The sequence below is a fragment of the Carcharodon carcharias genome, chromosome 8, assembly GCF_017639515.1.
Source record: "Carcharodon carcharias isolate sCarCar2 chromosome 8, sCarCar2.pri, whole genome shotgun sequence".
Classification (NCBI taxonomy): Eukaryota; Metazoa; Chordata; class Chondrichthyes; order Lamniformes; family Lamnidae; genus Carcharodon; species Carcharodon carcharias.
The window spans coordinates 53259298-53280909 of record NC_054474.1 but is presented as its reverse complement, the minus strand read 5'-3'; the positions used below and the strand labels follow the sequence as shown (position 1 = coordinate 53280909).

At 44.9% G+C, this 21612-nt stretch overlaps 1 protein-coding gene across 3 annotated transcripts in view; it reads right to left on the bottom strand.

The window, feature by feature from the left end:
* LOC121281304 (SH2 domain-containing protein 4B-like) overlaps nt 1-21612 on the bottom strand; it is a 95461-nt gene that overhangs the window by 15757 nt on the left and 58092 nt on the right. For 2 of the 3 annotated variants that reach the window (XM_041194182.1, XM_041194181.1), the window contains exon 4: nt 4933-5501. In XM_041194182.1, the coding sequence (XP_041050116.1) occupies nt 5345-5501 (157 nt within the window). In that variant the 3' untranslated portion in view covers nt 4933-5344. Of the gene's footprint in view, nt 1-4932; nt 5502-21612 lie in introns of those variants that run through there. The other variant, XM_041194183.1, reaches the window with a different exon arrangement.

Sequence of the window (21612 nt, the reverse complement as noted above, 5' to 3'; positions counted from 1 at the left end):
ATAGAAGCAGATCATCAAAAGATGTCAACAACAATAGTACAAAAGAACACATAGGTGTTAAAGTTAAAGTTGGTGATATTATCTAAACGAATGTGCTAATTAAGAATGGATGGTAGGGCACTCAAGGTATAGCTCTAGTGGGGGTGGGGAGAGCATAAAAGATGTAAAAAAAAAATTTTTTTTTTTATAATGGAAATAGGTGGGAAAAGGAAAATCTATATAATTTATTGGGAAAAAAAAGAAAAGGAAGGGGGAAACAGAAAGGGGGTGGGGATGGGGGAGGGAGCTCACGACCTAAAGTTGTTGAATTCAACATTCAGTCCGGATGGCTGTAAAGTGCCTAGTTGGAAGATGAGGTGTTGTTCCTCCAGTTTGCGTTGGGCTTCACTGGAACAATGCAGCAAGCCAAGGACAGACATGTGGGCAAGAGAGCAGGGTGGAGTGTTAAAATGGCAAGCGACAGGGAGGTTTGGGTCATTCTTGCGGACAGACCGCAGGTGTTCTGCAAAGCGGTCGCCCAGTTTATGTTTGGTCTCTCCAATGTAGAGGAGACCACATTGGGAGCAACGAATGCAGTAGACTAAGTTGGGGGAAATGCAAGTGAAATGCTGCTTCACTTGAAAGGAGTGTTTGGGTCCTTGGACGGTGAGGAGAGAGGAAGTGAAGGGGCAGGTGTTGCATCTTTTGCGTGGGCATGGGCTGGTGCCATAGGAGGGGGTTGAGGAGTAGGGGGTGATGGAGGAGTGGACCAGGGTGTCCCGGAGGGAGCGATCCCTACGGAATGCCGATAGGGGGAGGTGAAGGGAAGATGTGTTTGGTGGTGGCATCATGCTGGAGTTGGCGGAAATGGCGGAGGATGATCCTTTGAATGCGGAGGCTGGTGGGGTGATAAGTGAGGACAAGGGGGACCCTATCATGTTTCTGGGAGGGAGGAGAAGGCGTGAGGGCGGATGCGCGGGAGATGGGCCGGACACGGTTGAGGGCCCTGTCAGCAACCGTGGGTGGAAAACCTCGGTTAAGGAAGAAGGAGGACATGTCAGAGGAACTGTTTTTGAAGGTAGCATCATCGGATCAGATGCGACGGAGGCAAAGGAACTGAGAGAATGGGATGGAGTCCTTACAGGAAGCAGGGTGTGAGGAGCTGTAGTCGAGATAGCTGTGGGAGTCGGTGGGTTTGTAATGGATATTGGTGGACAGTCTATCACCAGAGATTGAGACAGAGAGGTCAAGGAAGGGAAGGGAAGTGTCAGAGATGGACCACGTGAAAATGATGGAGGGGTGGAGATTGGAAGCAAAATTAATAAATTTTTCCAAGTCCCGACGAGAGCATGAAGCGGCACCGAAGTAATCATCGATGTACCGGAGAAAGAGTTGTGGAAGGGGGCTGGAGTAGGACTGCAACAAGGAATGTTCCACATACCCCATAAAGAGACAGGCATAGCTGGGGCCCATGCGGGTACCCATAGCCACACCTTTTATTTGGAGGAGGTGAGAGGAGTTGAAGGAGAAATTGTTCAGCGTGAGAACAAGTTCAGCCAGACGGAGGAGAGTAGTGGTGGATGGGGATTGTTCGGGCCTCTGTTCGAGGAAGAAGCTAAGGGCCCTCACACCATCCTGGTGGGGGATGGAGGTGTAGAGGGATTGGACGTCCATGGAGAAGAGGAAGCGGTTGGGGCCAGGGAACTGGAAATTGTTGATGTGACGTAAGGTGTCAGAGGAATCACGGATGTAGGTGGGAAGGGACTGGACAAGGGGAGAGAGAAGGGAGTCAAGATAACGAGAAATGAGTTCTGTGGGGCAGGAGCAAGCTGAGACGATATCCAATGAGTTGACACCAATATCCATTACAAACCCACCGACTCCCACAGCTATCTCGACTACACCTCCTCTCATCCCGCTTCCTGTAAGGACTCCATCCCATTCTCTCAGTTCCTTTGCCTCCGTCGCATCTGTTCCGATTATGCTACCTTCAAAAACAGTTCCTCTGACATGTCCTCCTTCTTCCTTAACCGAGGTTTTCCACCCACGGTCGTTGACAGGGCCCTCAACCGTGTCCGGCCCATCTCCCGCGCATCCGCCCTCACGCCTTCTCCTCCCTCCCAGAAACATGATAGGGTCCCCCTTGTCCTCAATTATCACCCCACCAGCCTCCGCATTCAAAGGATCATCCTCCGCCATTTCCGCCAACTCCAGCATGATGCCACCACCAAACACATCTTCCCTTCACCCCCCCCCCTATCGGCATTCCGTAGGGATCGCTCCCTCCGGGACACCCTGGTCCACTCCTCCATCACCCCCTACTCCTCAACCCCCTCCTATGGCACCAGCCCAGGCCCACGCAAAAGATGCAACACCTGCCCCTTCACTTCCTCTCTCCTCACCGTCCAAGGACCCAAACACTCCTTTCAAGTGAAGCAGCATTTCACTTGCATTTCCCCCAACTTAGTCTACTGCATTCGTTGCTCCCAATGTGGTCTCCTCTACATTGGAGTGACCAAACGTAAACTGGGCGACCGCTTTGCAGAACACCTGCGGTCTGTCCGCAAGAATGACCCAAACCTCCCTGTCGCTTGCCATTTTAACACTCCACCCTGCTCTCTTGCCCACATGTCTGTCCTTGGCTTGCTGCATTGTTCCAGTGAAGCCCAACGCAAACTGGAGGAACAACACCTCATCTTCCAACTAGGCACTTTACAGCCATCCGGACTGAATGTTGAATTCAACAACTTTAGGTCGTGAGCTCCCTCCCCCATCCCCACCCCCTTTCTGTTTCCCCCTTCCTTTTCTTTTTTTTCCCAATAAATTATATAGATTTTCCTTTTCCCACCTATTTCCATTATAAAAAAAAAAATTTTTTTTTTACATCTTTTATGCTCTCCCCACCCCCACTAGAGCTATACCTTGAGTGCCCTACCATCCATTCTTAATTAGCACATTCGTTTAGATAATATCACCAACTTTAACTTTAACACCTATGTGTTCTTTTGTACTATTGTTATTGACATCTTTTGATGATCTGCTTCTATCACTGCTTGTTTGTCCCTACGACCACACCCCCACTCCACCTCTCTCTCTCTCTCCACCCCCCACACACACACCTTAAACCAGCTTATATTTCAACTCTTTCTTGGACTCGAACTCAAGTTCTGTCGAAGGGTCATGAGGACTCGAAATGTCAACTCTTTTCTTCTCCGCCGATGCTGCCAGACCTGCTGAGTTTTTCCAGGTAATTCTGTTTTTGTTTTTGTTTTGGATTTCCAGCATCCGCAGTTTTTTTGTTTTTATCTCTGCTTCACAGTGATCCTGACCTGTTGGCCACTGCTCCCATTCTGCTTCACAATGATCCTGACCCGTTAGCCACTTCTCCAGGACTGCTTCACAGTGGTATGACCTGTTGGCCACAGCTCCCAGTCTGCTTTACAGTGATCCTGACCTGTTGGCCACTGCTCCCATTCTGCTTCACAATGATCCTGACCCGTTAGCTACTTCTCCAGGACCGTTTCACAGTGGTATGACGTGTTGGCCACAGCTCCCAGTCTGCTTCACAGTGATCCTGACCTGTAGGCCACTATTTCCAGTCTGCTGCACAGTGATCCTGACCTGCTTCACACTCCTCCCAGTCTGCTTCACAGTGATCCTAACCTGCTTCACACTGCTCCCAGTCTGCTTCACTGTGATCCTGACCTGCTTCACACTCCTCCCAGTCTGCTTCACAGTGATCCTAGCCTGTTGGCCACTGCTCCCAGTCTGCTTCACAGTGATCCTGACCTATTGGCCACTACTCCCAGTCTACTTCACAGTGATCCTGACCTGTTGGCCACTACTCTCAGTCTACTTCACAGTGATCCTGACCTGCTTCACACTCCTCCCAATCTGCTTCACAATGATCCTGAGCTATTGGCCACTGCTCCTAGTCTGCTTCACAGTGATCCTGACCTGCTGGCCACTGCTCCTAGTCTGCTTCACAGTTATCCTGACCTGCTTCACACTCCTCCCAATCTGCTTCACAGTGATCCTGATCTGTTGGCCACTACTCCCAGACTGCTTCACAGTGATATGCCCTTTTGGCTACTGCTCCAGTCTGCTTCTCAGTGATCCTGACCTGCTTCACACTCCTCCCAGTCTGCTTCACAGTCATCTTGACCTGCTGCACACTCCTCCCACAGATTGGAATGCAAAAAATTTCTTATATGAGTATTATACATAGTAGGAATCAAAGAGCCAATAAAGATCCAATTCTAACAGGAATGAATGTATTTTATTTATGACTACAGGTATTTTGATAACTTAGTGTGCTAATTCATCTGTATAGAAATGCCTTATTAGCCTTGTTCACATCAGGAACATCAATCTACAGAAGACAACATCGTGTTCATAAATTATTATAAATTGTTATAAATTAGCCGAAAACACTTTAATGTAGTATTTTTTTTTTGTTCTTGCATTGCACGATACCATATGGTGCCAAACTATTGTGTTTTGGCCTCATATTTTTTGATAGGCTGAGACAAAAATAAATCACAAAACTGTAACTAGGTAGACTCAAGCATTCAAATCACTGAAAAAAACGGTTTGAATTTTTGGCGGTGTTGTTTTGCTTTCTCTTCGAACTGCCAGCTACAGAGTCAAAGTAATGCATCTAACATAATAGAGACAAAAAGAATTAAACTTGAGTGGGGCAAGACTCCTATTTCGCCTGGAGGTATCTCCCTGACCTGGCAGGGTCACTTAAGCATGGGAGGCAGGCTTGACCTCCCACCCAGATTGGGGTCGAGACTTGTGGCAGCAGGCCCCAAGGGCAACAGTGAAAAGATTAGGCAGCTGTGAGTTGCCTGGCAAAAAAGTCTGCGGCAAAGTTTAACTTTTGTTTATGTGTACAGCAAAGTTCTCAGAGTGCTTGCGCAGGCCCTTCCTCATTTGAAGCCATAAAGCCAACAAGTCTACATATCCTGCATGAGCCTAACAGGCTGTCCATGCATTTGTTCAAATTGGGCATGTAGTTGCTTTTCATCCTGCTGGAACTGCAACACATCAGGGAAGTGGGAAAGCAGCAGCACTTGCCTCTAAGTAATTCTCTACATCCACAAACACAACATCTTTCCAAAAAATTATTTTGAGCGGGATACCATAGAAGAGGGCATTTAGTCTGGACAATCATCATCATGTGTGAATGATAAAGGGATAATGCAAATTATAATACATTACCTGCATGTTTCTTAACATTGAATGTTTTCTTCTGCATGAATATGTATTTAATCAACACTGACTGATTTCAACATACAAAAGTGTCATCATTTCATTCCGGTATGTTCATATAGCATTGAGTGTGAACTCCCTTCCACCATTAACAGAACTCAAGTGCATGCTTCAGATGTGACCCCATTCTAACCTTGCAAGTTGCATCCACTTTGTCTTTTCCATTTGGTTTAAATTGTTCATGTTCATCTCTATTCCAGGTGTCAGAATCTGAAAATAACTTTCTTTGATTTTCTGTGAATCTCCTAAAACAAGAATAATTTACAGTATTAGTTTACAAGATCTTGTTAAGTCTGCCTCAGTTTACAATTTGAATTGATAAAACATCGAGTTTCAACTTAATTTTGTGATTTTCAAACTTTTCACTGTGAGGGACTTTCTGCCAATAGTTGCACACATCTGGGAACTTATTTACAGACTCCTGTCCTAATTTTCAAGGCAGTACCAGCTTCCCAGTGGATGATCAAACTGGTAGTTTTTTTTTAGGAGGCCCTTAAAGAAGGAATGGTGGAGGGATGTTGGGACGAGTGTCAAATTGTGGTGTAAATGAATGGGAATGCGTGATGTCAGGATTGGTTTAATGGAGAGTTTTGGGAGATAAGGTATAGGCTGGAATGCTGGAGGAGGTTTTAGAAATAGGGTGGGACAAGGTCAAGATGAGCTTTAAACACAAGGCTGAGCATCTTAATTTTGAGGAATTGCAGCGCTGGAAGCCAATGCAGATTAGCAAGAAGAAGAGTGATTGGTGTGCAGGAGTTGACGTAGATTGGATAGCGATAGCAAAGTTTTGGATAAATTGGCATTTATAGAGGTTGGGGGATGGGATGCTGGCCAAAAGAGCATTGGAATAACCAATTCTAGAAGTGGCAAAAACATAGATGAGGATTTCAGCAACATTTTGGCTAAGACAGAAGTAGGTGGTTTTCTAATAGAGAGGATGTTGAGTGTGAAACTTAGTTCAGCATTGAAAAGGAGGAAGCTGAGGTGAAGGATAGTTGGGGTCAGCCTGAAACAGTGACCAGAGTGGGGATGGAATCAGTGATGGGGTTTACTGTTTATACTGTCACCCAGAGGCAGCATGTAGATGAGGAACAGAAGTAGGGTCAAGAATTGCTCCAAGTGAAATGTTTTGTCACTTCTTAACAATTAAGCATGCACAGCTATTTGCTTCTGAGTCCCAGCTTCCTGTGTAAAACACAGAAGGTTCATTCATTCCTTATTCTACACCAGAGAGCAATATATCTGGGACTTAGCTGACCCTACAGGCAGGTTTTGTTATATACTTTTTAACTAAAATGTCCTTTTACAAAAAAGCATAAACATTAAACACAAACATCACATCTTCTGCCTCTTTAGCCAGGAACAAATCAGTCAGGTGGTTTGCAGATTCGCTTTGGTCTAGAGAGGAGTGTTGGTTCAGGTGCCTCAGTTTGTTTGCTTAGAAATGGAAGGTTCTGCTGTTCCACTTGTTTCTGTTCAGGTTCAACAGTTGCAGCTACAGGTGCTACTGGTTTGTCAGTTGAATCAAGTTGGTTTTCACCCACTAGAGCAGATATTTCCCAGAAATCTTCCATTGTGACTGGAGATCTCTGGAAATTTGGTTCCTTGCATTTTGCTTCTCTAATCTGGTCAGTGTGTCGCTTCAAGATTCAGCAGGGAGATTCAACATCATAGGCAGTGGTCCTCGACACTTGATGATTCTTCCCAGGAGCCGCTTTGATGTCCCGCAGTAATTTCGGACGCAAACAGACTGACCCAGATTAAACTCATGAGCTGGTTTACTTGTGTCATGTGACTTTTCTGATCAAGTTGCCTCGAACCAATCTTTCCTTTCAAATCTGGACACAGTAAATCTATTCTGGTATGCAGTCATCTTCCAAACATCAGCTCAGCAGGAGATAGGCCTGTGTTACGATACATACAAAAAGTTCTTCAGCTTCAACTTCTAATCTGTTTGCATTCTCCCCTTCAATATGGCCGTCTTGAATGTCTGGACAAAGCGCTCCGCTTCACCATTTGAGGATGGGTGGTAAGGCGAAACGAGAATCTGCTTGATCCCATTGTTTTTCAGGAATGTTTGAAATTCACATCATGTGAATTGTGTGCCATTGTCAGACACAATCTGCTCCGGCAATCCAAAAGTAGTGAACACATTCCCGAGAGCATCAATGGTCTTTGCTGAAGTAGTTGACTTCATGGGAATAACATAAGGCCACTTTGTGCAGGCAACTACCACAATCAGGGACGTATGTCCGAGAAGTGGTCCGGCAAAGTCCATATGAAGTCTCTCCCATGGGTGTAAAGGTGCAAGAGAAGACTTAATTTCTGGACATGGAAGGCAATCACTGATCATGTATTCGATTTCTTAATTCAGGTGTGGCCACCACACATGTAGACAAGCTGCTGCTTTCATTTTGACGATTCTCATGTGACTGAAGTGAAGTTCTTCTAACATTTGTGTTTGGAATTTTGGAGGAATAACAACTCTGATTCCCCATAACAAACAATCGGCTTGCAGAGTAAGCTCAAATCTATGCATGTAGTGAGGTTTAAGCTCAGGAGTCACTTATTGAGGTACATACCAACCCTTCTGTGTATACAGGCAAACTTTGGAGAACACAGCATCCCTCTGTGTTTCAAGTCGAATTTGATCCGCTTTAACAGGTAACATGTCTATTTGGTTCACACTGAAAGCAGTGACTTCACTTCGGGTTGTGGAGCTGTGGTGTAACGGAAGTCTGGAAAGTGTATTTGTATTTCCATGAGTCTCAGTGGGGTGAAATGTAATTTCATACAGGTAAGCAGATAAGATCAGTGCCCATGTTTGTAGGCGTGCAGTGGCAAGTGTCGAGTTTTGTGGCTTCAGATTAAGCAACCAGGTCAAAGGCTTGCGGTCTGTAATTAACATGAATTTGCACCCATATAATTATTGGTGGAACTTCTTGACTCCACAGATTAATCCAAGAGCTTCCTTCTCAATTTGGGCATAATTTTGTTCTGCCTTGGACAATGTGCATGGGGTGTATACAATGGGCCTTTCACTGCCATCAGGAAATGTGTGGGTGATGACAGTTCCAACACCATATCCAGATGCATCAAAAGCCAGGCTGACAAGCAACTTTTCACTGAAATGTGCCAGACCTTTAGCAGAAGTGAGCTCTTGCTCGAGTTCCTTGAAACTTTCCTGACAGGCTAGTGACTAATCCCATTTTGCATTCTTCTTCAGCAGATTATTCAATGGTGCTGCCTTGGTAGCCAAACTGGAAATGAAATTGCCAAAGTAATTCACTAGTCCCAAAAACGAATGAAGCTCCTTAACATTTTTGGGCCGTGGTGCATTCATCATTGTCTCCACCTTTCTGGGTGAGGTTGAGAGGCTAGTTTTGTCCATCACATGTCCCAGGTACTCCATTGAGGGCTTCAGGAACGAGCATTTGGATTTCTTACAGCAAATGCCATATTTTTCCGGTTTACACAGGACACTGCCTAGGTTCTCTAAATGAGTTGGGAGGTTTTTCCTGGTGATGAGCATGTTGTCTTGGAAGCAGATTACACAGGGAGACCCTACAGTATTTTGTCCATGGCCTGCTGGAATAAAGCTGGTGATGACCGATTCCAAATGGTAGTCGTTTGTATTGATATAGAACTCTGTGTGCTGATGGTTGTATACTTCCTGGAATCTTAATTCAGTTGTATTTACAAAAATGCCTCTGACAGGTCAAGCTTTGTGATTAATTCACCTCCATTCAGAGCAGCAAATAGGTCCTCAATTTTCGGTAGATGATGCACTTCCGGGAAAGGATTAATGGTGATTTTATAGTCACCACATATTCTGATAGAACCACCATCCTTCACTGCTGGGGCTATTGGAGCTGCCCACTCTGCATAATCAACTTACTCAATTATCCGTTAGTTTTCAAGTTGCTCTCGTTCCTGCTCGATTTTCTGTTGCATTGAGTAGGCAACTGAACGTGGTTTGAAGAACCTTGGAGAAACTTTGGCCTTCACAGCAAGTTTGGCTTCAATGCCTTTAATAACACCAAGACTTTCTTTGAAGACATCAGTATGCTTGTCTAACAAGGACTGTAACATGGGGTTGCAATGCACTTTATTTATTTTATTCCAGTCCAGCCGAATTTCGTTTAGCCAGTTCCTGCCCACAAGCGATGGATGATCCCCTTTCACAATGATAAGTGGCAACCTTGCTATTTGATTTCCATACTTAGCTTGAACAGACATTTTTCCAAGTATATTCGCGGACTCACCAATGTCGGTGCCAAACTGAAAGAGGATTTTCTCTAATGGGCATTTATTGCAAATTTTCTCCCAAGCCTTCTCTGAAGCAATAGAAACAGATGCTCCAGTGTCAACCTCCATTTCAACCATTTTACCATTTAAGGCAATGCCAACTTTTAGTTCTTCATCTAGTTTCAGATCAGACTGAATACAATACAATTGCTCTTCCTCATTGTCGCTGTTAGTTTCACTTTCTGTCTTGTCTGGACTTGCAATACTTTTGTATTTTGTGCCCAAATAATGTGCCTTTTAAACTGCCTGTTTATTTTCAAGCATGACTTGTCTGTGTGCTCCTCATGATACCCTTTTCTTGATACTGCTTTACTGTGATCAGCCTTTGATTTTACATGTATGCTGTATGTGTCCTTTTTCTTCACAGTAGTGACAATCAGCGGTTTTCCACTTACAGGCTTCTGCATCATGCCCTATTCTATTACAGTGGTAACATGTTTGAAAGCAAGTATACCCTTACTTTACTATTTTAACTTAGACATTGTTAGAATGTGCTTTCAAATCTCCAGCTTGTTTCTCTTCCATTTCTATGCTTTGCACAATCTCAAATGCTTTCTTCAATGTCAACTTTTGCTCCGCTAACAATCTATGCCGAATTCTTTCATTTTTTTAGTCCACAAACCAAGCGATCACGCAACACTTCTTTAAAGTCACAGTGTCCCACTAATGTTCTCAACTCAGCCAGGAACTGGGAAACTGACTCACTCTCAAGCTGTTCTCTTCGGTAAAATTTGAATCTTTTGGCAATAATTGCTGGTCTGGGATCAATGTGCTTTTTCAAAACGTCTACAAGCTCTTTAAAGTTTCTATCTGCTGGCTTGTCAGGAGCAATGAGATTTCTCAGTAAGGTGAAATTTTTCATTCCGATAGCTGTAAAAAAACACTGAGGCGTGCTTTTCCTCTTCAGTCTCATTCACGATGAAAAACTGTTCCTTTGGTCGACATAAACCAGAAAGTCCATAGTAGCTGGATCAAAAACCTCTATGGCCAGTAATAATGATGATCCCATCCTTGCCATCATTTGAAGTATTTTGTCACCTCTTAACAATTAAGAATACACACACACAGCTATCTGCTTCTGAACCCCAGCATCCTGTGTAAAAAACAAAGTTCCTTTATTCCTTATTCTACACCAGAGGGCAATACATCCAAGACTTAGCAGACCCTACTGGCAGGTTTTTTTTATACAACACTTCTTTTTAACTAAAATGTCCTTTTACAAAAAAGCTTAAACGTGAAACACAGCCATCACACCATGAGGGACTCAATACACATAATTCTCCAGTTCTTACTGGATGGTTTTAATTGGAACCAGGAATGGCTGACCTACTGAATTGGATAAAAGAGAATCTGTGTTGAAGGCGGATGGTGCAGGTGACTGTCTCAAAAGCTGCAGGGAGGTTGAGGAAAAAGAGGAGCAATAATGCACCATGGTTACAATTACAGACTATGACCTTTGGGACTTTGGTCAGGGCCTCTTGGCGCTGTAGTGGAATCCAATTTGAGAGCTTCAAACAGGGGGTTGCAGGAAAGTTGGGCACAGAATTGGAAGGTGGCAACATATTTAAGATAATAAGCAAAATGGAAAAGGGAAATCCAGTGTATTATTTTATCTTAAATTGAGAGACTGGACAGACCTGGGAAATTTTCCACATTGTCAAGTAAATGCCAGTGTTGTAGCTGCACTGGATCAGTTTGTCTAGGGGCATGGCTTGTTCTGGAGCACAAGTCTTCAGTACTACTGCTGGAATGTTGTCAGGGCCCATGGCCTTTGCGGTATCCAGTGCCTTCAGCTGCTCTTGACATTACATGGAGTGAATCGGGATTGGCTGAAGACTAGCTGGCATCTTGTTGCTGGGATTCTCAGGAGGGAGCAGAGATGGATTATCTGCTCAGCACTCTGTCTGAAGATTGACTGCAAATGCCTTGTCTTTTGCACTGACATGCTGGGATCCCCTTCATTGGAGGTGCAGATATTTATAGAGACTCGTCCTCTAGTTAGTTTTTTTAATTGCCCACCACCACTCACAGCTAGATATGGCAGGATGCAGAGCTTTGATCTGACCTGTTGGCTGTGTGATCACTTAGCTCTATCTACCTACATCATGGGACCATGACAACAGGATCTTCCCCTTCCCACACCAAGTTCTTTTCCAGTCATGAGGAAATGTCTTTAACTCTGGTACCAGGCAAGCAATACAATCTTCAAACGTCCTTGTTGTGGTTGCAGAGAACAGTATCTATTCCTCTAACTATACTGCTCCCTATCAATTCCTTTTCATTCAACCACTTGAATAGCCACCTGCACCATGGTGCTATGGTTGGTTTGCCCAATAATATCTGCCTGTCACTCTAGAAATCAATAAAAGTCTTTGAAACTGTTCCTGGTATCTCAATGCCACAGGAATCTCAGTCCCTCAGACTTCAGAATATTCTACAGTTTGTGGAAAACTTCCTGCAACGCGTTAGAGATGTGGATAATAGACTCCTCCTAATTGTCTCAAACTGTCTCCACATAAGATTGAGATGCTCCCTGATCATTATTATTTTTTGAAGACAGGGCTCCACAGGCAAGGAAGTGGCTTCTTGTGGAGGAATGGATCTCCTCCTTGTGTACTTCTTGGTTCTCGTTCTAGGTAGTGTTTAGTGTTTAACCCAGTGACAGCTCTTGTAGCTCATTAGCAACCTCCTCCTGAATAGAATTTAAAACAGAAAATGCTGGAAATACTCAGCAGTTCAGGCACCACTAACGGAGTGAGAAACAGAGTTAACATTTTAGGTTGATGATCTTTTGTCAGAACTGTCTGACCTGCTGAATATTTGCAGCATTTTCTGTTTTCATTTCAGATTTCCAGCATCCACAGTATTTTTCTCCTGAGTGGTGCCTGTGCAATTAAATGACAGCAGCTGAGGCTGTGGTTCTGGGAACTGATTTCTTAGTGGAACTGCGTGGGTGGTAATCATCATGACAAGCTTCTTCCTACAACGCACCCCTATGATGTGAAACGCAAAACATCTTGTTTCAATGTCATTCTAATGGCATTCCCCTTGAAAAAAATAGTTGCTGAGTATAAGGGCATTGCAATATCTCAAGAAAGCATATAGAGCTGAAACTACCTGATGACCATACCAACTTTACCAACCTTCTGTTGCCACCTCGCCTCTAACCTTACAAAGTCTCACAAGTTCCCCTGTCTGTCCATGGTGTGCAGCAATGCCTTCTCTTCATGTACATTCAGGGTTTTTGATGTTGCTGTTCCTCCCCCAGATGTATTCCAAGATGTCAGTTTTAGGGTATCTTTTGCTTTAGAGAAACTGAAGATAATGTTAAGGGTGTGAGAGGGGCATAAAAACTGTCCCCAATGGTGATGAGATTTGGTGTGTCATTGAAGAAAAGCTATTGCTCTTATGGCAGACAATTTGAGCTGGCAAAAGGGTTTGAGCAAAGGAAGCACTTGGGTAAATAAAAACAGAAAATGTTGGAAATACTCAGGAGGTCAGGCAGCATCTGTGGTACAGAAGCAGAGTTAAAGTTTCAGGTTAATGACCTTTCATCAGACCTGGAAAAAGTCGAGAAGTAACAGGTTTTAAGCAAGGACAGAGGCAAGAAAAGGGGAGAGGGTGAAAGAACAAAAGGAAAGGTCTGTGACAGAGTTGAAGGCAGGAGAGATTAAATGTAGAAAGGGATCATGGTACAAGACAAAAGGAGATGGTAATGGGACCAGAGACAAAAGGTGGGTGCAGAGGAGGTGCAAATGAGAATATCAGAATCTAACAGCTGCTGTCTGCAAAATGGGGGCAGAGTTACTATCTGAAATTGTTGAACTCAATATTGAGTCTGGAAAGCTGTAAAGTGCTAACTAAAAGCTGAGGTCTTGTTTCTCAAGCTTATGTTGTGCTTTATTGGAACAGTGCAGGAGGCTGAGGACAGAGAGGTCAGGTTGAGAGTGGAGAGGAGAATTAAAATGATAAGCAACTTGAGCATTTTCAGTTTTTGCTCTTTGCAGAAATGAGTTCATCTGACATTTGAATATAGAGAAAGGGTTGTATGAGAATTAATGGGTCCATTAGAGAATCTGGAAGTAGTTCGATCCTTCGACAATCCTTCGACAGCATCTTCCAAACGTGCGAATTCTACCACCTAGAAGGACAAGGGCAGCAGACACATGGGAACACCCGCAACTGAAAGTTTCCCTCCAAGCCACACAACATCCTGACTTGGAACTACATCATAGTTCCTTCACTGTCCCTGGGCCCTAAACCTCCAAAACAGCACTATGGATGCTCCTACACCAGATGGACTGCAGTTGTTCATGAAAGCAACTCACCACCCACCACCTTCTCAAAAGCAATTAGGGATGAGCAATAATGGACTGATGGCATTCACATCCCATGAAAGAATTAAAAAAACTGACAACCCTGGGACTGTTGCTACTTCAGCCATTCTTATAGAAAAGCAATGCTGTCCTTTACCCGGCCATAACCTTTTAAAGGTTGCATGATGAATGTATTTCCCTTCCTCCCAGGGAGGGTAAACCTATCAGGACTGGTAATACTACTCCGATTCCATCCTGCATTGCAAATAATGGCCCAAGGAAGAAACTGCATTGGGTTTAAAGCAGGTCCACACTGACAGGTTGAAATCTTGTTCTGCCACTAACCCACCAGCAGAGAAGAAATGCAGGCTTCTGGCTTGAATAACGCATATCTTTCTCTCCCTAAACATTGGGAAAACCAAAGTCATAGCTCCTGGCTCCTGTCACAAGCACCATACCCCTGACAATGACTCCGTCAGTCCAGTTCAAAAAGAGGAGTGATAAATCGGGAAGCCAGTAGCCTGTTAACATCAGTGGTACAAAATCTACTTGAGACCATTGTAAAGGACTAAATTAATTTTCATTTGGAGCAGCATGGGTTAATAAGTAACAGCCAGGATGGATTTGTTAAAGGCAAATTGAGTCTGATTAACCTGATTGATGAAGAAACGGAGAGGATTAACAAGGTAGTGTAATAGATGTTGTTTAAATGGGTTTTCAAAAGACATTTGATACAGTGCTATATAACAGACATATTCAGAATATTGAAGCACATGGTGTTAAAAAGGATGGTGATAACTTGGGTATGCTATTGGCTAAGGGATAGGAGATAGAGAGTAGTGGTGAATGCATATCTTCCTGACAGAAGGGAAGTATACAGTGAGATCCCCAAGGGTCAGTATTAGGACCAAGCACCTTGGATTCACCTAGTTCTGTTGAAGGGTCATGAGGACTCGAAACGTCAACTCTTTTCTTCTCCGCCGATGCTGCCAGACCTGCTGAGTTTTTCCAGGTAATTCTGTTTTTGTTTTTGTTTTGGATTTCCAGCATCTGCAGTTTTTTTGTTTTTATCTCTGAGTATAATTTTGAAGTTTGAGGATGATACAAAACTTGGCAATATAGTAAACAGTGAGCAGTATAGCAGCACATTTCAGGGGGACACAGAAACTGGTGAAATGGACAGAGAAAGTTGATGTAACCTCAGTAGTGGGGAAGTTACTAAATTCTGAGGGACAGAATATATCTGCACTTAGAGAGACACGGATTAATCAGACATAGTCATTGTGGATTAGTTAAGGGAAAGTCGTGTTTGAAAAATTTGATCGAACTTTTTTGAGGAAATAACCAGGAGTGTTGATGAGGGTAATGAATTTGATGTGGTCTACATGGATTTTAGCAAGGCTTTTGATAAGGCCCCTCATGGCAGACTGGTCAAGAAAGTAAGAGCCTATGGGATCCAAGGCAAAGTGGCACGTTGGATCCAAAATTGTCTGAGAGGCAGGAAGCAGAGGGTGATGGTAGAGGGATGTTTCAGTGACTGGAAGTCTATTTCTAGTGAGGTTCTGCAGGGCTCAGTGCTGGGGCCCTTGCTGTTTGTGGTGTACATAAATGACTTGGACTTAAATGTAGGGGGTATAATCAGGAAGTTCATGGGTGACACGAAAATTAGTAGGGTGGTAAATAGTGAGGAGGATAGCCATAAACTGCAGGATGATATCAATGGACTGGTTAGGTGGGCAGAGCAGTGGCAAATGGAATTCAACCTGAAAAAGTGAGGGGTAATGCACTTGGAGAGGCAGGGATTAATCAGGGATAGTCAGCATGGCTTTGTCAGGGGAGATTATGTGTAACAAATTTCATTGAATTTTTCAAGGAGGTGACTAGTTGTTTAGCTGAGGGTAGTGTAGTTGATGTAGTCTACATGGACTTCAGTAAGGCTTTTGAAAAGGTCCCGCATGGGAGAATAGCCAAGAAGGAAAGAGTCCATGGGATCCAGGGCAATTTGGCAATTTGGATCCAAAATTGGCTTAGTGGCAGGAGGCAGAGGGTGATAGTCGAACATTGTTTTTGCGATTGGAAGTCTGTGATGAGTGGTGTACCGCTGGGATCAGTGCTGGGATCCTTGTTGTTTGTAGTTTACATTAATGATTTAGACGTGAATAAAGGAAGTATGCTCAGTAAGTTCGCAAATGACATGAAAATTGGTGGTGTCATAAATAGTGAGGAGGAAAGCCTTAGATTACAGGATGATATAGATGGGCCGGTAAGATGGGGAGAACAGTGGCAAATGGAACTTAATCCTGAGAAATGTGAGGTGATGTATTTTGGGAGGACTAACATGGCAAGGGAGTACACAATGAATGGTAGGACCCTAGGAAATACAAAGGATCAGAGGGATCCAGGTATACATGTCCATAGGTCCCTGAAGGCAGCAGCACAGGCAGATAAGGTAGCTAAGAAGGCATATGGAATACTTGTCTTTATTAGCTGAGGTATAGAATATAAGAACAGTGAGGTTATGTTTGAGCTGCATAAAACGCTAGTTAGGCCACAGCTGGAGTAATGTGCAGTTCTGGTCGCCACGCTATAGGAAGGATGTGATTGTACTGGAGAGGTTGCAAAGGAGGTTCACCAGGATGTTGCCTGGGCTGGAGTGTTTCAGCTATGAAGACAGACAGGATAGGCTAGGGTTGTTTTCCTTAGAGCAGAGAAGGCTGAGGGGGAACCTGATAGGGGTATACAAAATTATGAGGGGCATAGATAGTGTAGATAGGAAGAAACTTTTTCCCTTAGCGGAGATGTCAATAACCAGATAGCATAGATTTAAGGTAAGGGGCAGGAGGTTTAGAGGGGATTTGAGGAAGTTTTTTCACCCAGAGGGTGATTGGAATCTTGAACACTCTACTTGAAGGGGTGATAGAAGCAGGAACCCTTACAACATTTAAGAGGTATTTTGATGGGCACTTGAAATGCCATAGCATACAGGGCTATGGGCCAAGTGTTGGAAAATGGGATCAGAATAGATAGATGCTTGATGGCCGGCATAGACACAATGGGCCGAAGCACCTGTTTCTGTGCTGTATAACTCTATGACTCTATGGCCAGGATTTTTCAGTCGGCGTGTGGGGACGGACCCGACACACCGATGTGTAAAATGACGCGCGATCACATCAGTGTATGTCCCAATGTCATCGCGCTGTCTCACGATGTTTCGTTCAGCAGACGTGTAGAGTCGGCTGTGCACTTGCCAATATGTAAACGGCCTATTAAGGCCATTAAGGAAGTGATTAAGGTAATTGTTAACGCTGCCCGTCCAACCTTAAGTTTGGCGGGCAGGCGAAAAGGCCAAGCGGCCTTGGCGATTTTTAGGAAACTTCATCTACGAGCAGGATGAGGTTTCCTAAAGCTTTTACTAATTAAATAAAAAAAATTCCCTAAATATAAAAACATGACCCATCTCATGTGACACAATCACATGAGTGGACATGTTTAAATAAATTTTTAAACTATTTATTCATTAATTTCAGAAATCTCCCTGAGGCAGCGCCATGCCTCAGGGAGATTGAAGTGCTCTTTCTCACGCATGCGCGAAAGAGCGCTGGCCCCGAATCTCTCTCCTCCTTCCACCCACACAGGTAGCGTTGAGTACTACGGCTTGTGTCTTATACTGGGCGAGCCTTAATTGACCCACCCATGTAAAATGGCGGCGCGGAGCCAATTGCAGGCAGCGATCAGCTCCATGACTGCCCCTGCCCACTCCTGCCGAGCCCACCCGTTGCCTGAAAAATTAAGGCCTATGAGTCTATGACTCTAAAAGCAAGGAGAGAGCATGAAAAGAGACTGGCAGCTAACATACAAAGGAATCCCAAAGTCTTCTATAAGCATATAAATAATAAAAGGGTGGTAAAAGAAACAGTAGGGCCAATTAGAGATAAAAAGGAGGATTTGCACATAGAGGTAGGAGAAATAGCAGAGGTATTAAATGAGTACTTTGCATCTGTCTTTACAAAGGAAGAAGATGCTACCCAGGCCGAGGTAAGAGAGGAGGTAACTGGAATGCTAGAAGAGTTTACAATTGAGAAGGAGGAGGTGTTAGAATGGTTTTCTTTAAAATAGACAAGGTACCAGGACCGGATGAAATGCATCCAAGGGTACTGAGTAAAGTGACACTGGAATTTGCAGATGCATGAGTGATCATCTTCCAGTCTTCCTTAGACACAGGGGTGGTGCCAGAGTACTGGGGGATTGCAAATGTTACACACTTGTTCAAAAAAGAGTTCAGAGATAAAGCCAGCAACTGCAGACCAGTCAGTTTGACTTCAATGGTAGGGAAACTTCTGGAAATGATAGTTCAGGGCAAAATCAATAGTCACTTAGACAAGTGCAGGATAATTAAGGAAAGTCAGCATGGATTCATTAAAGGAAAATCATGTTTAACTAATTTGGAGTTCTTTTGAGGAGATAACAGAGAAGGTTGATAAGGGCAGCGCTGTTTATATGGTGTCTATAGATTTTCAAAGGGCATTTGATACAGTGCCACACAACAGACTTGTGAGCAAAATTCTAGTTCATGGAATAAAAGGGAAAATAGGCACCTGGATAAGAAATTGGCTGAGGGAAACAGAGAGTCCCACCTATTTCCATTATATAAAATAAAAAAAAAAATAAAAAAAAAAAAACCCACTACAGCTATACCTTGAGTGCCCTACCATCCATTCTTAATTAGCACATTCGTTTAGATAATATCACCAACTTTAACTTTAACACCTATGTGTTCTATTGTAGTATTGTTGTTGACATCTTTTGATGATCTGCTTCTATCACTGCTTGTTTGTCGCTACAACCACACCAACCCCCTCCACCTCTCTGTCTCTCTATCTCTCCGCCCCCCACACACACACCTTAAACCAGCTTATATTTCAGCTCTTTCCTGGACTCGAACTCAAGTTCTGTCGAAGGGTCATGAGGACTCGAAACGTCAACTCTTTTCTTCTCCGCCGATGCTGCCAGACCTGCTGAGTTTTTCCAGGTAATTCTGTTTTTGTTTTGGATTTCCAGCATCCGCAGTTTTTTTGTTTTTATCTCTGTGTTTAATTGACTGCCACTGCTCTTCAAGAAATGCCTACCTCCTTGAAGAAGTTCTGTTCCTCTCTGCGACAAGATTTCCGGATTTCTCTGTTGCCTTGTTCACCTTCATTGCTTTCCATTTCTCTCCTAGTGTTTGACAAGGTGTTTACTAAAACCCGCTTTCACAGCCATATCTCCTTTCTCAGTGACTGTCTCCGTCTCCGACTTACCCCACATGGATTTCAACTGAAATTCCACCCCTCATGTTTCGAACCCACCCAGGATTACAGGTATCTCCGGGACATAAAACGTTTCTCGGACTGCTGTTCCCGTCACATTCTGAAATCCACTCTCAGTGCCATGCGCCGCCATATGAACACACTCGACCTCTCCCTCCAGCAGCACCGCCGTACCCTTTTTCAAAGCTGCGCGTGCCCCCAGTTTCATTTTATCCTTCGGCTCATCCGACGCCTCAACAAGAAACTTTTTCTCTTTCTCTCAAGTGCTAAGGAACGCAAGCTCCAGCAACTCATCGACACCAACACCCATCTAGGACCCTCCACCCCTGCCTGTCCCTCCGTCCCCACCCCATCTTCCAATCCCAACCCCAGCCGTGTATTCACTATACCCCCTGACCTTCCCCTCTCCGATGCTCAACGTTCAGTGCTCAGCAAAGGACTTAGTTTCATACCCTTACGCCCTCACCTCAATGAATTTCGGGCTCGGCATGATACTGAACTCTTCTTCCGCCGTCTTCGTCTCCGGGCTCACTTCTTTGGGCAGGAGTCCTCTCCCAGTTCAACGGATCCTTTTACCCATCTTCAATATTCTCCCTCCACCTGGACCCCTCCCTCTGGATTCTTACCTTCTCTCGATCTTTTCATTGAGAACTGTCGGCGCGACATTAGTCGTCTCAATTTCTCTGCTCCTCTCACCCATTCTAACCTGTCTCTCTCTGAACTTACTGCACTCCGTTCTCTCAGGTCCAACCCTGACATTGTCATCAAACCCGCTGACAAGGGTGGTGCTGTTGTTGTCTGGCGCACTGACCTCTACCACGCGGAGGCTGAGCGTCAACTCGCAGACACTTCCTCCTACCTCTCCCTGGACCATGACCCCACCACTGAACATCAAGCCATTGTTTCCAGGACTGTCACTGACCTCATCTCCTCTGGGGATCTCCCTCCCACAGCTTCCAACCTGATAGTTGCCCAACCTCGGACGGCCCGCTTCTATCTCCTACCCAAAATCCACAAACAGAACTGCCCCGGTAGACCGATCGTCTCAGCTTGCTCCTGCCCCACAGAACTCATTTCTCGTTATCTTGACTCCCTTCTCTCTCCCCTTGTCCAGTCCCTTCCCACCTACATCCGTGATTCCTCTGACACCTTACGTCACATCAACAATTTCCAGTTCCCTGGCCCCTACCGCTTCCTCTTCACCATGGACGTCCAATCCCTCTACACCTCCATCCCCCACCAGGATGGTCTGAGGGCCCTTAGCTTCTTCCTCGAACAGAGGCCCGAACAATCCCCATCCACCACTACTCTCCTCCGTCTGGCTGAACTTGTTCTCACGCTGAACAATTTCTCCTTCAACTCCTCTCACTTCCTCCAAATAAAAGGTGTGGCTATGGGTACCCGCATGGGCCCCAGCTATGCCTGTCTCTTTATGGGGTATGTGGAACATTCCTTGTTGCAGTCCTACTCCGGCCCCCTTCCACAACTCTTTCTCCGGTACATCGATGATTATTTCGGTGCTGCTTCATGCTCTCGTCAGGACTTGGAAAAATTTATTAATTTTGCTTCCAATCTCCACCCCTCCATCATTTTCACGTGGTCCATCTCTGACACTTCCCTTCCCTTCCTTGACCTCTCTGTCTCAATCTCTGGTGATAGACTGTCCACCAATATCCATTACAAACCCACCGACACCCACAGCTATCTCGACTACAGCTCCTCACACCCCACTTCCTGTAAGGACTCCATCCCATTCTCTCAGTTCCTTCGCCTCCGTCGCATCTGTTCCGATGATGCTACATTCAAAAACAGTTCCTCTGACATGTCCTCCTTCTTCCTTAACCGAGGTTTTCCACCCACGGTCGTTGACAGGGCCCTCAACCGTGTCCGGCCCATCTCCCGCGCATCCGCCCTCACTCCTTCTCCTCCCTCCCAGAAACATGATAGGGTCCCCCTTGTCCTCACTTATCACCCCACCAGCCTCCGCATTCAAAGGATCATCCTCCGCCATTTCCGCCAACTCCAGCATGATGCCACTACCAAACACATCTTCCCTTCACCCCCCTTATCGGCATTCCGTAGGGATCGCTCCCTCCGGGACACCCTGGTCCACTCCTCCATCACCCCCTACTCCTCAACCCCCTCCTATGGCACAACCCCTTGCCCACGCAAAAGATGCAACACCTGCCCCTTCACTTCCTCTCTCCTCACCGTCCAAGGACCCAAACACTCCTTTCAAGTGAAGCAGCATTTCACTTGCATTTCCCCCAACTTAGTCTACTGCATTCGTTGCTCCCAATGTGGTCTCCTCTACATTGGAGAGACCAAACGTAAACTGGGCGACCGCTTTTCAGAACACCTGCGGTCTGTCCGCAAGAATGACCCAAACCTCCCTGTCGCTTGCCATTTTAACACTCCACCCTGCT